This window comes from Carassius auratus, chromosome 32 (assembly GCF_003368295.1).
Source record: "Carassius auratus strain Wakin chromosome 32, ASM336829v1, whole genome shotgun sequence".
NCBI lineage: Eukaryota > Metazoa > Chordata > Actinopteri > Cypriniformes > Cyprinidae > Carassius > Carassius auratus.
Genome location: NC_039274.1, coordinates 30989575 through 31007794, shown reverse-complemented (window position 1 = coordinate 31007794; position 18220 = coordinate 30989575). Strand labels below are relative to the sequence as shown.

The 18220-nt window shown below is 38.6% G+C and overlaps 2 protein-coding genes across 4 annotated transcripts in view; one reads left to right on the top strand and one right to left on the bottom strand.

Moving 5' to 3' along the window:
• Positions 1-9773, top strand: part of LOC113052116 (sushi, von Willebrand factor type A, EGF and pentraxin domain-containing protein 1-like) — a 53278-nt gene extending 43505 nt beyond the window's left edge. For 2 of the 3 annotated variants that reach the window (XM_026216456.1, XM_026216458.1), the window contains 12 exons: positions 152-2871; positions 2962-3190; positions 3293-3448; positions 3780-3843; positions 3960-4133; positions 4268-4444; positions 4802-4996; positions 6187-6357; positions 7590-7685; positions 7975-8070; positions 8508-8601; positions 9432-9773. In XM_026216456.1, coding sequence (XP_026072241.1) covers positions 152-2871; positions 2962-3190; positions 3293-3448; positions 3780-3843; positions 3960-4133; positions 4268-4444; positions 4802-4996; positions 6187-6357; positions 7590-7685; positions 7975-8070; positions 8508-8601; positions 9432-9462 — 4203 coding nt within the window. In that variant the 3' untranslated portion in view covers positions 9463-9773. The remainder of the gene's footprint in view (positions 1-151; positions 2872-2961; positions 3191-3292; positions 3449-3779; positions 3844-3959; positions 4134-4267; positions 4445-4801; positions 4997-6186; positions 6358-7589; positions 7686-7974; positions 8071-8507; positions 8602-9431) is intronic. The other variant, XM_026216457.1, reaches the window with a different exon arrangement.
• Positions 9774-9858: 85 nt separating this feature from the next.
• LOC113052117 (thioredoxin) lies at positions 9859-17822 on the bottom strand. The gene is made up of 5 exons (XM_026216460.1): positions 17681-17822; positions 13609-13713; positions 11222-11287; positions 10287-10352; positions 9859-10159 (listed from the first exon to the last, which is right to left on the bottom strand). The coding sequence occupies exons 1-5, from the start codon at positions 17702-17704 to the stop codon at positions 10067-10069; spliced, it is 354 nt and encodes a 117-aa protein (XP_026072245.1). The 5' UTR covers positions 17705-17822; the 3' UTR covers positions 9859-10066.
• Positions 17823-18220: the final 398 nt, after the last annotated feature.

The window sequence follows — 18220 nt, the reverse complement described above, 5'->3', positions numbered from 1 at the left end:
CCTGTAATGCATTATATATTGGTACCAAACTGATTTCATTTTTAGTTTATTTCTAATTTTGCCTGTTAGCACATTTTGAGCCAATTAAATGTATTTCTAAATCATTTATTTAATCCATAATTACATATGTATGATACTTTTTCCCCCATAGGGCCGAAGGAGAAAGAACGGTTATGTGTATAGCAGTAGAGTGACCTATGCTTGCAATGATGGTTATCACCTAACCGGAAAGCCTGAACGTATATGCATGGCCAATAAGCAGTGGTCAAACAACAATCCTCCTGTTTGTATCCTCCTCACCTGCCCTACCCCACCTGATATCAAAAATGGCCGTTATCATGGCTCCACATTTGAAGTCGGCAGCAAGGTGGAATTTGCCTGCAACGAGGGATATGAACTCATAGGAGATTCTGTATGGATTTGTTTGAAGTTTGGAAATTGGGACAAGAGTGTAACCCCACGTTGTTCCCCAGTTCAGTGCCCCGAACCACCTTTAGAGGAGAATCACCTTGTACTGCATAGATTAGATTCTAACTCAGCCATTGTGGAGCTTTCTTGTGAGGAAGGTTATGTTCTCCATGGTGCACGAACTCTTCGTTGTACCCCATCCCAGGAGTGGAATGACTCTTTTCCTGTCTGCAAACAAGTCTTTTGTGGACCTCCCCCTGAGGTTGCCTTTGGTGACCCATCCAAAGCACTTTGGTACTTTGGTAGCGTGGTAACCTTCTCATGCATGGTTGGCTTCACACTTCAGAAGGAAGCTGCTGTTCGCTGCCAGGCAGATGGGTACTGGAGTAAACCTTATCCCGAATGCATTCCTATTGAATGCCCACAGCCTGAGGACATACCAAATGGAATTGTGGATGTTCAAGGACTAATGTATCTTAGTACTGCTGTCTATAGCTGTAAGGCAGGGTATGATTTAGCAGGTAACAGCACTGTGCTTTGTGGTCAAAGTGGACAGTGGATAGGAATTGTACCTGTATGTCACCCTGTTAAGTGTGTTGCGCCCAAGGAGATTGTCAATGGCTATGTTAGGTACACCAGGCTTCAGTTTAGCCAATCCGTTACATATTCCTGCCACAGGGGATACCACCTACAAGGCCCAGAAACCCTTACCTGTTTGGAGAATGGACAGTGGCAGCAGGAGGCTCCTACTTGTGTGCAGATCTACTGTTCTCCTCCAAAACCAATTGAGAATGGCTTTGTAGAGGGACGGGACCGCAAATTTGGGGTTACTATCTTCTATAGCTGCTTCCCAGGTTTCCTACTAGTTGGTAATAATCATCTCACCTGTGAAGAACATGGCTGGTCAAGCTCTGAGCCCAAATGTATTCCTGCTGACTGTGGCCTGCCTCCGCATATTGATTTTGGTGACTACTCAAAGGTCAGAGAACAGTCAGCAGAAGACGATGCTCTTACAAGCCAACATTTACCAGTAGAAAACAGCTTTTTACATGGTTCCCTGGTTCAATATCATTGTCATGCTGGGTATGAAATTAATGGAGACATTGTGTTGATGTGCCAAGAATATGGCACATGGAATGGAACTGCCCCTGTGTGTGTTCCGGTACAATGTGAGACTCCACCCAGCCCTGAATATGGATCAGTTATTTTAACAGATAGCGCACTTGGCAGCCTTGCGGAGTACAGTTGCGAGGAGGGTTACGAGCTTAATAGACAGACCATCCGACAGTGCATTTCTGGGAAGCAGTGGAGTGATGACGCTCCTCGCTGTTTGCCCATCTCTTGTGGTAACCCTGGCGGCATTGCAAATGGTGAGGTGATTGGAAAATCCTTTCATTTCAAGGCACTTATTCACTACGAGTGCCATAATGGGTTTGTCCTTGAGGGTGTTGAAACTAGAACTTGCCAGGTTGATGGGAAATGGGATAGCAAAGCTCCATTGTGTAGAGCAGTCTCCTGTGGGCGCCCTGTTGTATCAAAGAATGTTTTAGTAAAAGGAGACGACTATACATTTGGAAAGAGGTTGTTGTTCAGCTGCAATCTTGGCTTCCTCTTACAGGGAACACCAACCAGTGTTTGTTTAGCCAATGGAAGTTGGAGTGAGGCTCCTCCAAAGTGCCTCCCAGCCAACTGTGGTCAACCACCCGTAATCGAAAATGGCAGAGTAACAGGCACAGATTATGGTTACAACAGTATGGTTAGGTATGCTTGTGACATTGGATACATCTTGACAGGAAATCCTACACTAATATGCAGAGCTGACGGACTATGGGATGACCCTCCTCCACGGTGTGACATAGTCACATGTGACCCACCTGAGGATATTAGCCATGGTTACCTGAATGGATCAAGCTTTAATTTTGATGATGTTGTGGAGTACATTTGTTTCCCAGGCTATGAAGTTGTTGGCAGTTCAGTTTTGCGATGTGCTGCCGAGGGTGTCTGGCTGGGGCAAGTTCCAGAATGCCGACCTTGTGTTTGCAGTCCCCCAGTTCTGAAGTACGGTGCTATTCTCGGCCGAGACCACACCTGTGGTACAAGCATCTGGTTCCGATGTAATGAAGGCTATAAAACTCTTGGCCCCACAGAGGCAATATGCGACAAGGGTGGAGTGTGGAGTCCAGGAGTACCCATCTGCACCCGAGGGAGATGTTCCAGCCCTCCTCCAGCTGTGCCTAATGCTGTCGTACAAGGCAGAGCTTCCTACTCCATTGACACTGTCACTTACCGGTGTAGGCCAGGGTATAATTTAAAAGGTTCCCCCCATCTGTCCTGTGGAAGGTTGGGCAGATGGGGAGAGCCAAACCTGAACTGTGAACCCATTTCTTGTGGAGTTCCTCCTCTTATCCCAAATGCAGAGACTGCTGGAGTGGTGTTAACCTATGGCCGCAAAGCTCAGTACAGGTAATCGGACATAACATAAACATAAATAACTGAATTGTATAAATAACATTTAAACAAATAACAAGAGCTGAATGTTTCCACTTGACACAGGTGTAAAGAAGGTTTTGAATTAGCAACAAAGACTGATTCAATAATCTGTCAAAGTGATGGCACCTGGTCCAAACACAGCGTCAGATGTCGACCTTCACCCTGCAGCCTGCCTGCAAACCTCACCCATGTAGTCATCGCAAGCAAGCAGCTCACAGCTGTAGGGAGCACAGTCAAAATCTCCTGTAGACCAGGGTACTATCTTGAGGGACCTGGATTATCCGAATGTTCAGTAAGTGATATGTCAAGATGATTGTTTTGTGTGGACATTCCTTGCTTCATTTCGTGACAATTTTTTATTATTAATATGTTATTTCCCTTTTATTTGATCCAGGTCTCTGGCAAATGGTCTCCACCTTTCTCTTCCAAGTCTTGTGTGCCTGTTATTTGTGAGAAACCTCTCCCCATTCTCAATGGCTTGGTTGAGGGCAAGAGCTACAATTATGGAGATATTATTAACTATAGTTGTCTACCAGGATTTGAACTACAGGTACATTATTTTTATCCATCCATTTTTTGTCCTATGTAAGGTCGCAGGGATGCTAGAGCCTATCCCAGTGTCTCGGGTCATAAGCAGGGAAAACCCTGAAGAAATGGCTAGTTCATCACAGGATTTAGAAATTATGTACAGTAGTTAAAACAAATTAGTTCATTGTCAACGAAGCTAAAGATATTTTGCAAAGAAACAGCATGAAAGGGAAGAAATATAAACTAATAGCATATTCCCCCCAAACCATTGCCCCAATAAATGTGTTTCTAATTAAGATGAATAAGAGGAAACCAAGAGAATGAATGATGCATTCTTATTTCTTGTCATCTAGGGTGATTCTGTTCAGACATGTCAAGGTGATAAAACCTGGGGTGGAACTCAGCCAGTGTGTGCCGGTAAGACTTTTCACAATGCAGATCATGCTAATGTAGTAAGAAAATTAATGAATTGTTATTAATATTATTATCATCCTGCTTGATCTCTAAACTCATCTTTTGTCTCTTATTTTTAGCTGTGTCATGTGGTGCTCCACCTGTGGTTCCCCATGCGGTTACTCTGTCCAGTGGTCAGACATACCAAAGTTTTGTGAGTTATATGTGTCATCCAGGGCTGAGTTTGGTTGGTTCACAGAACCTCACTTGTCAAGCAGATGGAAAATGGAGCTTACCTACACCATCATGTGAATGTAAGAATAAATAAACAGTCACTCTTTAGCCTTTAAGTAACACAGAATAAATTCAAAGTCTTTCAGTGTTCCTCTATTTAACCTTTTTTATTTTCTTCTCCTTTTCACAAATGTACATACACACAAACTCTCAGTTCCAGGTGGCTGTGAGAGGATAATAGACTTGCTGGATGGTAAAGTGCAGGAGCACAACCTGTCCAGCAGACGTGCTGTTGAATTTCACTGTAACAAAGGCTACACACTGCAGGGAGAGTCTCTCATCATGTGTGTGGGAAACGGCTCCTGGAGTTCACCTTTCCCTGTCTGTATACGTATGTCAAGCACTATGGTTTTTGCAATACACTGTTTGTTCATTGACTTATTGATGTTTTTAGTGCCACACACATGTCTTTCAAAAACAGACATTCCCTCAAACTTTGCAAGATTTTGCACAACAGACATTTTTGGATAAGAAATTCCACAACCAAATTGGTAAAAGACTTTTGTTAGGCCTTATCAGTGAGAGCATTGCAGAATACCTGTTTTCCCAACAAGGAACACATAAGCTTAACGTCAGATTTCTAAGAACTTGTTACTTCATTGTAGTTGTAAGTCAGCAAAGCCATTTACGATATCAGATAAATTTGCTTGAAGATACCGTCCATGACCCCAATCTTATCCCCCCACAGCCAAATCATGCCCCCCTCCTCCTGGCTGGACTGAAGGCAGTGTCAACGCTACTCAGATGGTTTTCATGGTAGGCCAGTCGGTATCAGTCAGTTGTCCTAAAGGTCAGCGGGTGAAAGGTAACCGGGGAAAAAGTATCGCCCTCTTAACTTGCAGGAGTGATCAGAGCTGGACCCCCATCAGATCAGTGTGTGAGAGTGAGTACAAACATTCGTTATTTCCACCTTGTATTTTTCAGTGGCTTTAGATGATAAAAAATACAAATAAATATTCATGCTAATATATGATTTTACAGCCCCAAAGGCATTTTTCACCAAAATGTCAGGAGAATTTATTACTTATTATTTTCAAATAGTTTTCAGCGTCTTCATCATCATCAGTACAGAGTGAATATCTAAAATACATTTTCTTTGTCTTTGGGTCATACTTCAAATCGCATTTTAGCTTCTCTCTTCTTCACTTCTCTATCCCATGCATCCTGTGTGGTTCTGCTAAACCATGTACATTATGAATAACTTGCATAAACAAAACAGAAAGCAAATTGACTTCCCCTTTTTTTTTTTTTTTTTTTTTTTTTTTTTTTTTTTTGGTAAAGTGGAAATTGTTAAGTTGTAGTAGGTTAAGACACTCTGGAATTTTAGTCTATGCATTTGCAATACATTGAATCGTTCTGACTCAAGCACAGCTGCAGATTACAGTAGCTTGAGGAGTGAGTTTGACCAATATCTTTTGTTCCTCATTTAGGCTGCAGCATCACAATTAGTGCTCCTTTTCTTATTGCATGGTATCTTTATAATATACTATCTGTGTTGGTTTATTTTGTTGGAAATCACTTGTATTTTCCTCTGTCCATGTTACTTCTGCACGTTATCATTCAAAATATTAGAAGCCTGCTCTCTTAATGCTCATTTGTTGTGTTGTATAATTTGTGATATTTTGTTCCTTGGGCATTTTGCATGATAGCTCTGCAGTATGATATGTGTAGTTCTAAATGTATGTTGTTGTTTTTTTTTATCTGATCCTGTCAGTGTGTGTATATATTCACTTTTCTCTCTGTGAGACACCTGCTGAATTTTACTCACTGCTTGTAACATCACTATTTTCAGATATGGAAAGATACGATGATATAATTTCTCAAATGTGCATTTCTCGTGCACCATCTCCTGTTTTGTTTGTATGTTCCCAACACTATTTAGGCTTCCTGTTACACAAAATTTATGTGAAAAAAAAATTAACTTAGATTAAAATGAGAGCGCATGAAAATGCCATTTCAAAACAAAACTTGAAATGCCCCAAAAGCTCTCTTTAGTTCTTCACTGGACTGCTCAGCCATGCTGAGAATCTTCCTCTCTAATTTACTGGTACGGTCCATTTTAATTACACACAGGGGTGTCCTGTGGCCCACCAATGCACATGGCAAATGGTGTAGTCTGTGGGGCAGTGTTCCAGTTTGGAGATGTGGTGGTGTACTCATGTTATGCAGGCTACACCATGGAGGGTTCTAGCAGGAGTGTGTGCTTGGAGAATGGCACTTGGACCCCACTCCCTACCTGCAAAGGTAGCTGAAGGAACCACCCTTAAATCACACTTGGAGTTCTCACTTCAGCCTTTTTCTTTGCATCTTGTGACTCATTTTGACTGGTCTTGCACATCTACACATGTAAACACAATCACTGAGCACTTTAGACAATGGTGTTCGGCCACACTGCTAGTTAATGGATATAGATTGACTAGCCAAATGTGCACATTTTGGTGTCAAGAGCGTAATTAAACTTTACACAAAACTCCAAGTTCCATGTCCTTTCTGTACAATATTGTAAACATATAATATTGAAGGTGTTGACCTATGCTACCTATCAAAAGTTTGGGGTCGGTAAGATTTTTTAATTCTATTGAAAAAAAGTATTTTGCTTATAGAGCTGCTTCTATTTTGTTTCAAAATACAGTAATGCTGTTGAAATATTTGGGTATTTTCATTTTACATTTATATCAGCCATTTAGTGTCCATGATCCTTCAGAAATCAGTCCGAAGATTTAAGTTTGGTGCTCAAAAAACATCTTATCAACTGAACGTATCAGTTTTGTAAAAGGTTGTGCTTCTTAATATTTGTATATATGTGTATGTTTTTTTTTTTTTATCATACCCCCAAAAATTTGAATGGTTGTATAAGGAATACGACTTTGCCTTAAATTCTAGTATTGCCTCTATCTCCTCATAAAGTATAATAGTATTATTAATTTCAATAATTAACAATAATCCTTTTAATTATGTAATTAATTATATATAATAAATATATAGTTTATACAAGTAAACATTAACAGGGTGCTATGCAGCGATATGTAGCTAACAGAAACTTAATGTCAAAGATGTATTGCATATTTTAGCATTGCTAGAATGTTATATTGACCAATTCAGGACCAGAATTTGTTTTATAATATCTATTGAACAACAGTATTGTCCCACAGAGATTATAGAGATGGGCTTTGGTGTGGATGCCACTCTTTTCAACAATGCATGATTTGTTTTTTTTTGTTTTTTTGCATGCTATAACTGTATATTACATTGCAAGACTCTTTCAGTTCGCTTTTTCGTTGGCTTGTCTGGTTTGTGTGCTTGTGGAAACTCTAATTTTAAGTCTAATTTTACACTGGTTTTAACGTCTAACATCTGGTTCTTCTTTGAATGCTGCATGTAATTTAGAATTCTGTTAGGACACTGATTGTACTGCTATTTGTTGTGATTCTGTCAGTGTCATCACTGCACCAATCATGTTTTGTGTGTTTGTACAGCTGTCTGTTGGCTCCAGTGTCAGAATGGAGGTGTGTGCCAGAGACCAAACACTTGCTCCTGTCCAGATGGCTGGATGGGCCGATTTTGCGAGGAGCGTAAGTTCACTTACAGACATGTGTGATGCAACAGCAGCACTCACAAACAGAGGTTATTAGTATTTCCAAATGAAAGCAGTCTATTACTTAAGGCAACATTTCATGAATCAGTAAAATCATGCATTACAATTATTACTCATTAACAATCACCCCACACACAAAGCTGCATTTCTCTGTAGCTTCCAGAACTGTTGGATGTGGTGTGAATGTCATACATGCATGAATGTTTGGGAAATAGGAGACCAAGAGGTTTAAGCAACATTTTGTCTCATTCTGCTTTTTCCTGCAGCGATCTGCATCCTACCATGTCTCAATGGAGGACGCTGTGTAGCTCCATACCAGTGTGAATGTCCAACAGGATGGACAGGCACACGCTGCCATACTGGTAAGATTGTGTGTTTGTGAATGATGACTTGTGATATTCGTCAAGAAAATGTATTACTTAAATTATGTTTAGTAGCAGGACTAGGCAACTTGATGTACTGTATGTTACCTGCAGTGTTTGGTCTGCAGGTTTTACTGATCACCTAACTGGTTTGCATTCTTCAGTTGTGTTCAGATTCTTTGTGTTTTATCAGTCTCGACCAGTGTTGATTCATACGATGTGTCTGTCAGGACAAAGGTCTGTAGGGCAAAGAGGAATCCTGGAAATGCTTGATTCCTCTGAAATTACAAGGGGATAAATGTTCCCCTTTAAGAACCCTTCTGGTTGTGCTCCAGAACAGACTGTGTGAATGTATGTGTTAAAGAAAGAATGTAGTTTCTCTAAATATGCACTGAATTAGTGGTGAATGATTGGTTGCTTTTTATGTGTGTTCTTAGCTGTGTGTTCCATGCCCTGTTTGAATGGAGGCCGATGTATCCGACCCAACAGATGTCACTGCAGTCAAGGATGGGGAGGATATGACTGCTCCAGGTAAGCCACACACAAACTAGGTATATTTGACATGTTCATATTACCTTATGCATGTGCATACATCACATTAAATAATTTGATGAACCACAGTCCTCAACAGATTGTCAGCGTATTACAAAATAAAACAATAAATTACCCAGTTGGGAGATTGCTGTTGATTGTAAAAGAGTAGTGAAACTATTGAGAAATACAGACGAGAAAAAGCCTTCTCTAAACTCTGCGGTGTATGAATGTGAAATTATAAGACATGCTTAGTTTCATGATAGCATATCTATTACAGTAAACTTCCCAGTAAACCACAGTATATTTCCCAGGGCTCTACAGTTTGTTTCAATCCAATCTCTGAGTTGGCATAAGGATAGGAAATAGATACTGCTGCTGTTTCTATTGCGATTCATTCTTTTAAGTAATTAGCTTCTTCCCTAATTTTTTATTTATTTACTGATTCAGTACCAGTGTCATGATTTTATTGAGCAAATACAGTCTCTCAGTAAAGTACTATCGATCTGACAGTTTTACTGAAAGCATTTCCAGCTAGTCAGCTCGATATCCACATCCCCTCAGATAATTGCATGCTGCAGCTATCGTAACCAGTTAGAGTGATTCACAATTAGGAGATTTACTGGACACTTGGTCAATTTAAGAATTAAATGAACTTAGTTACATTTTCATGGTCCATCAGTCTGAACTGCACCAAATGCACCAATGCCTCAAGAAAGTACGATCATAAATGTTTTTGAATTGTATTTAGTTATGGTGGTAATATTTGGATCAAAAAGGATATTTAATGGTCTTCAGCTGATCTTGGATTATTAATTATTGTCTTTCAGAAAAAGAAGATCTGCATACTTTCATTTTTAATGTGCCACACCACAAGGATTCGAGTCTGAATGTGTTGGAAAAACATTTTCTCTTTCTCTCAGAAAGCTCCAAGTGGTTTTGTAAAATAAAGCTGTATTTTTTTCATGTAGAAAATTAAACAGTATTAAATATATGCTGCTGCTATATACATGAACTTGTATGATGTGTAAAAATGATGTGATTGTCCAGTGTACATGTATATAAACTATTATTTTCATGTTTTAGATAACACTACTATATGAGAACCAACTGTAATTCTCATTCCCACTTTTAATTTTGAAGAATTTTCAATTAAACTCCAGTTTGTTATACTTGCCTGTCTCATATGACTATTAAACATTTGACCTGAACAAATTGTACAATACAAGAATTTTGTAAAAGTCAACTTTTCATTTCCTTTAAAGGTTTTATTTCATACAAACATAAAATACATTAGAGAGCCATTATATAGGCCCAAAAAAAGTAACAAAATGTTTTGTTTCTGCATGTAGGCTAAAATAAAATGGGATATAAATGTAGCAGATAAAATTAGAGTGAGTTAGAGTTAGAGGTTGAGAACAATGTTTCTGTATTTGACTCTAACTTCTTAATAACTAATTAGTTATTACAGTGGTTGGTTTGTGTGCTTTTCTTCAGTTTTATGCAGATTGAGCTTCTCCTCCAGCTTAGACTGATTTGATCCAGAAAATTCATCAATCTGAAAAACAATTGTTGAATCGGTTACAGCACAACAGTTTAAACTGCCAAAAACAGCTAATAAAAAAAATAGTTCCTCAGAAGATCACAAAAAATAGGACAGAAAACCTCCAAATGTGATGCTTTACCTTCTTTCCATCCTTGTAGAAATGGAATGTTGGCATACATTTGATGTCACAGAAAGATGCCACATCCTAGATAAGAGAAAACGAAGCGGTCATCATGTCTGACTAGGTTTATCACGTGTAAGCATCTTTCATTTTGCTGTCTTTTCTTTTTGCTCAGTCTGAGCTCTTTTGTAAGAGAGGGCTGAAGTTACGTCTATGACAGGCTCGAAGGCTGTCAAAATTAAAAATAAAAACATATCCCTGATTCGGTTAGAAAAATCATCTGTTTCATATTCATTTCATCTTAAATTATGTTTTGCACCATTCTTGAATTCAGTCCCAATAAGGTCTGCTGGATATGTGCACTGTTATCAGAACCTTCAAACGCTCTGCTCACATTTGTCATTCTTAGCTTGTGATTTAAATGTCAAGCAAAAAGCATGACATTTTAACAAATCGCAAACGTGTATCAAGAATTCAGCTTTCAAACGCGCACACGGCCTGCCTCCCATCTGCTTTGCAACACAGTATTGTAATAAAAGCTAGTGCTTGTAACCATAACAACATGGGCAACCACCAGAACTGTCCCATTCTGGCACCGTCTCGATCAACCTCTGATAAAACTGTGAATGACCGCCAATATCCTTTCTGAGCGCAATCCAGTGAATCAAATAACACACTATCAGCAAGCCGATCGGGACAACAGCCACCGGGGGTGCTGGGATGTTCTAATGGGTTTGGGTCGCTTACAAAAGGTAAGGCTGTCTGTGAGTATCTGAATACATTATATTACAGAAATGCTTGTTGATGGGAGGGAGATAGGGAGGCCAGTATTCAAATGAAAGTAAAACCCAGATGGTGAATCTATGTCAAAAGGGTGTTCTGTTCATTTGGCTCAGAAGTCTGTAGGCTTTCAAGTGCATTCATAAGGGGAAAAAAGACACCAGGTGACTAACCTGTGCATCATCCACATCCACCTTTAGAAACACGACATTTTTGTTCTCTTCTTTTTCAGACAGCGCCTGTAGAGGGGGGTAGGAAAAAGCAGAGGTTGCAATCAAAGCACTTCCTTTGAACTTCAGATTTCATTCATTCTGTCTCATTCGTTAAATTTGCCTATGCTTTCTTTTATCGTCTAAATCAGATACAAATTTATGTGTACCGAGTGAAAGTAGAAGTAAACAACCGGTTAATGATTTTTATGTACTGTAGGTTACATACAGTCAAACCAAAAACTATTCAGACACCAGATATAATTTAGTGGGTGCAGGACACTATAATTCATTCATGTAAGTGAGGATAGCAAAATAAACTGACATATTAGGCTTATATCCAAAAATTTGTCACACAGTTGAGTACCACTAAGTTGATAAAAAAAAAAGTTACCAAAATTTGTTTTGCTTAAGCTACGGTGACCAAACGTCCTCTTCTTCCTGGACATGTCCTCCTTATAGGACCAAGAAATGTCTAAATCGCCCAAATTGTCCAGGATTCGGCTTTTGCTTTCTACAGTGGCCAATCATTGTGTTTGCTTTTGTATTAGAGCCCTGCAAGGGTCTGTTTTCTTAATCCCACTCTAGCTGATTTTTTGACCATTACCGGATGCTATAGTGATTTTTGTGTCCAGTCCCACCCGCTCCCTAATCATTCTAATATTGCAACTAGGGATGAGAGATTTTGCAATAATGCGCGCTCTGTGAAAAGGGAGAGCAGATATTTGTCAATGAGCTCAGGATCTGTTGAGCAGCAAATCCTCCAGTATGGTCCGTCAGCTGTCTATCCTCTCAACCTGTGATCAATCCAATCTGACTCCTGACTCCTATGAAATGTTGAAATGTTGATTTCATGAAATTGAAATGTTCCAAAAAATACATTTGAAATGCTTGTATTGAAATATTTTGCGTTCTACCCAAGACCATCGCTTGTGGGGGGGAAAGGTGGTGATGATTAGGGCCCACAGAAGAAAATCTTTCACTGCTCTTGACTGAATTAATGTTTTGTTTGAACAAGAACTAATATATATTCACGTTATACAGTGAAGACTATGCAATGCTATTTAAACATTTGATTATTCAGTTTCTGCACCTGAATACCTACAAACTTGAAAAAACGATATATATAAATTCCATATAAATATAAATATAAATATGTTCCATATATTTATTTGTGTTATTTACATGATTTCACTGGTCGGAAGCTTTTAAGCTGTGTTTATGATTGATGTGCATAACAGTGACTGTAAAATATGTATTTTAGATATGGAAATGATATATTTTGACATTTGGCATTACTTTAACCACCAACCAACCACACGCCATTTTCTAAACCAGTGGTTTCCCAACATTTTTCAACTCACGGCCCACACAACCAAACACATCGCGGCCCACTGCAAAATAATTTACTCACCTCGTTGTTGTTAGGTTAATAACTGACTAATCAGAAGCTAGATTGTTACTGTCTTTGTTGAATAAACTGGGATTGAACAAAAAATAACTCGGGCTGGCACCGCTTAGCACAACTGCTGTTGTTCTGTAGCATATGCAGCAAAAATAAATATCTAAGATAAAATAAAAATATCTAAGATAAATTGGCGGTTTATTCTTAAACCAATCAGCGAGCTCGAATAGTGGAAGCATAGTTACAGTTTAATATTTTTTTATTTTTATTTTAATTATATGAAATTGTTATGTTATTCTCGTCTTAGACATTTTTATGTATATATTATCAATATTATTATTTCTTTTAATAGTAATTGCACTGTAAAAAATAAATTGTTGAGAATACTTTTTTAAAAAAGTAAGACAACTTGATGCAGTAATTTTCTAAACACTAGATTTTTAATTCTACTCAATAAAGATACTTTGTTGAGCCAGTGTAAATTAGTTTGTTCATGCAATGCTCATTTTTGTATTTTACGAATACAAACATTCTTGTCACAGCAGCTGAAACAACAATTACTGTCGTTTCGTGGCACACAGGTTGAAAACCACAGTTCTAAACTATAGCGAATAAACTGTGATAATGTGTGAAATGTTGAAAGTTTGACTGTATGTGGCTGAGGGTTCATTTGGTTAGTTCTCAACTACACCGAAATCTCAAAATAGATATTTACTTTAAGGAATAAATCAGCACTCTTTTGTCTTTTATCCCTCTCTTCTTTCTTTATCAGCACTGCTTCTCATTTATATTCTGTAAATGATTCTAGCTTTAATTCTTAAGGAAGCTTCCCTGATGGTTGCCCCGACAACACAGCACAACAACAGAGCCACTCCCTGTGATTCCGGAGGCCTCTATAGAATAAACATGACAGCTCCAGATGTCACTCTGAATCCCGGATGCTCACTTTATAGAATGGAGCGATGTTCTGGCAGGGCCCGCACCATGTGGCTGTGAAGTCCACCACCACTAACTTGCTCCCAGCATTTTTCAGAGCATTGTCGAAGGCATTCTGCAGAGAGAGGGAGGGAAAGTTGATTACGTTTCCAAACTGACATATCATATTCTTTAACCTGTTGAGGTTTACTGAAATGGACGATGAGGAGTGGTTTTTAAGCAGGGTGATTGGGACATTCAGATACAGGTGCATCTCAGTAAATAAGAATGTAGTGGAAAAGTTCATTTATGTCAGTAATTCAACTCAAATTTTGTAACTTGTGTATCAAATAAATTCAATGCACACAGACTGAAATAGTTGGTTCATTTAATCGTGATGATTTGGGCTCACATTTAACAAAAACCCCAAAATCTCAACAAATTAGAATAAAAAAAAAAACAGTTTTAGTGAATTGTTGGCCTTCTGGAAAGTATGTTCATTTACTGTACTGGACTCAATACATGGTAGGGGCTCCTTTTGCTTTAATTACTGCCTCAATTCGGCGTGGCATGGAGGTGATCAGTTTGTGGCGCTGCTGAGGTGGAATGGAAGCCCAGGTTTCTTTGTCAGTGGCCTTCAGCTCATCTGCATTTTTTGGTCTCTTGTTTCTCATCTTCCTCTTGACAATACCCCAGAGATTCTCTATGGGGTTCAGGTCTGGTGAGTTTGCTGGCCAGTCTAAGTCAGTGTGAATTGAATGCTTCAACCTTTAAACATTATTTCAAATTATGCTGTGCTGTATGCATTCGCCCACTGTCATATTCATGTCATTTTCACTGTGTACTGTATGTAAAAAGAGTGTTACCTTGGCTATAATTTGGAGAAATATGATTCCTGATGTTTACTTCCTTTTTAAATATATTTTTATTTAATATTTATTTATTTGTGAAAAATACTTTATCATCTAAAGTATGTTTATTTTATACAGGTTTTAATCCATTGTCAAATGATTTCAAATATATAAATTAATGGTGGGCCGTTATCGGCGTTAACGTGCTGCATTAACGGGAGACTGTTATCGGGCAATAAAAAAAAATATCGCCGTTAATCTATTCTCAAAGTTGGGTTGGGAGCTGGGTCTATACGTGAGCTATGATGACTTTCACCTTGATAATTTAGCGTGGATGTATACCTAGCCGAATCTGTAGGGGGCGAGAACGAGTCTTTAAACCTGTGTGTATGCCTACTGTGAAATTACCACATCAAACGTGACGTGCTAACATGGATGCAGCTGATGCCGCCCGCCGGGTTTGCTTCAGGGAATTATTATTTTTGTTTTAAGAAGCTTCCCAATGGAAACCTCGTCAAGACGCATGCCTGTTTCACACATAATCCATCTGCAGTGCGTATGCAGTCCGTATGCATTTCGTATATGGTGCAGAAGCAGCACGGACTCATACTCATTGTGCTTTCACACAGGACGCGTTTGCAGTCCGCTACTCGGTACGTAAACGATCGCTGCACTGCTGCAGACGCACCGCTCCTGGAACACACTGACGGACAGCAACCACGTGCGTGAATGCTGGAATCCGTAAACATGGGTGCATAAAAAAATACGCAATGCATACACACTGCAGACGGATTATGTGTGAAACGGGAATAAGGTTGTTTGCACCTTGTGCAATGTGGAACTCGTTTACAGCTTTCTCAAGCAGTTTGTTATGCATTTTGGAAACAGGAGATGAGCCCCTGGTCTGATGCACCACCCATTCTCAAAGACTTAACTTATACTCGACTTATACTCAGGTGCGACTTATAGTCCGAAAAATACGGTATATATAACATATCGGCTTTATATCAGCTATCGGCCCACTGCTTTCCAAGATATCAGCATCTTCTGTCAAAAAAAAACAACAATATCAGTCGACCACTAGTCAGCAGAAGGAAGCATGAAGTGCTCCAAAACTTCTTGGTAAATGGGTGCAGTGACTTTGGTTTTCAAAAAACACAATGGACCAACACCAGCAGATGACATTGCACCCCAAATCATCACAGACTGTGGAAACTTAACACTGGACTTCAGGCAACTTGTGCTATGAGCTTCTCCACCCTTCCTCCAGACTCTATGGAACTCTGCGGTTCTCTCAGTTAGTTGTGCATCTTTTCTTCCACACTTTTTCCTTCCACTCAACTTTCTGTTAACATGCTTGGATACAGCACTCTGTGAACAGCCAGCTTCCTTGGCAATGGATGTTTTGTGTCTTACCCTCCTTGTGAAGGGTGTCAATGATTTTCTTCTGGACAATTGTCAGATCAGCAGTCTTCCCAGTGATTGTGTAGCCCAGTGAACCAAACTGAGAGACCATTTTGAAGGCTCATGAAACCTTTACAGGTATTTTGAGTTGATTAGCTGATTGGCATGTCACCATATTCTGATTTGTTGAGATAGTGAATTGGTGGGGTTTTGTTAAATTTGAGCCAAAATCATCACATTTAAAAGAACCAAAGACTTAAACTTCAGCCTGTGTGCACTGAATATACAGTATTTGATACACAAGTTTCAGTTTGAGTTTAATTACTGAAATAAATTAACTTTTCCACAACATTCTAATTTATTGAGATGCATCTGTATTCATAAAAACAGTTATAATTACAGTAACCGGAAGCTAATAGAGAAATGGGTACAGAGAAAAGGTTGCTTTCAGTTTGAGATGTAAGTCTACTTAGAAATACAGCTCATATCCTTTTCTTGAAATCTCACTGAAGCGACCCAAACACTTACTACTTCATTGTTAATCAATATCTAATTTAACATTTTAATGCTGATGATACAAAAATGTGTACATGTATTTGTATTTTCAATTCAAATTTGTTTAAACTTCTTTACAACTTTGTGTCATAAATCATTTTAATGCAAATCATATTTGAATTGCATGCATATTAATGTTTGATACTAAAATTTTGTATGTCTAGAACCAAAACACTCAAACGGGTCTGGTAAATTCGTTCATGAAACGGACTGAATCGATCTGAGCGGCGTGTCAAAAGCCCTATTCGCACGGGATTACTATTACCTGGTGACCTCCAGTCATTTTTAATCATTTCGGAGGTTGTTTTCATCCGTCTTTCATGAAGAATGAACCTGTGTTAGAGTGTTTGATAGTATTTTGGGTGCTGTCATCATATCGCTACACCATACAATTTGCACACCAGAGAAAAGGTTTTGAGGTTAATGTATTACAAATAAATCAAGCATTAAGCTTGAGATATTATTTTAACCTGGTGAAATGTAAATGACACTTCGCAAGAAACTATATTAATATCTTTTTTTTTATCCATCTGGACACGCAAAGCCTTCACATCCGGGTATTCTATACGGAAGATAAGTCCCCAAATTCAAGTAAAATCACAGGCTTCGATTATCCCGTGCGAATGCAACAAAAGACTCACAAGATGGCTTTCACTGACTTGCAATGATTAAAAAAAAAAACATTTAGATTTAAATTTTATGCGAGGTGAAATACGGCTGAAATAAACAAATTATTTAAAAAAACACTTATTATCCTAACCTCATAATAAACAGTCTACAGTAACGTATATGTGTCTTTACTGAAATGTTTCAGAGCATTTAAAGTAATACACCGTGACAGAGACAGAGACGACGTTATGACGTGTTATGTGACGAAATAAAGAAATTAACTCTTGGAAAGAACCGATTAGAGTAAGATATCCCACGACAGTTGAGATGTTTACACACGCGATCACTTTCTAAATAACAACCATGTATTACATCATAGGTTTTATGTCCTGTTTAAAAAGTAAATGAGAACGTCTACTTCCCTACTCTACATAACTGTACGTTACTCTGCTTGGGGTTTTGTAGTAGAAACCACAACATGTTATTGTGCGTAAACATTTCCGACCACACCTGTTTCTCAAGCAAAAAATATTTTTATCTAACGTTACATAAAATTGTTTTTTATTGAGGTTATTATCTTACTAAAATAAGATTTTTAATAGACATCATAAGTCAAACAAAATTAAATAAAAAGAGTTTTACAAAGTTAAGGTAGCATCTAAAAGATTGGCATAATGCTCCTACCTTATCCTCAATTACGATAACCATTGTGTCTCTTGTACTGGACTAACGTTTTCTCTAAATGCTCCTGTTTCACTGACAGTCAGACGAGCAGCAGCGACGAGTCATCACCGCCGTATATGAACTCTGTCACGTAGCCCCGCCTTCAATGAACACAACGATCCAATCATGGAATTATGAGGTCCAATAACCCCGCCTACCACTGCACCCTACAAATAAATAGAATCAGCAGTAATAGTTCAATAAATGCGATAAATGCAAGTTCTAAACAGCTTGTGGCATAAATATTTGAATGTCACTTCCATGAGGAGTGAAACGTTCATTTGTCTTGAAAAACAATAAGAAATCCTGGTTTTGCTGTGAGCAAGTCAGAATGACTTGACAGATTCCGGGGTTTACTATACGCGGTGACGTCACCGAGACTAGTGATGTTTGCTCAACTGTAGTATAAAATGTTTTTGTATGCACACTGTACAGACATTCTTGCACATGTGTAGTGCATTAAATATTAAACATAGAACATTCGATGTCTTTTATCAACAG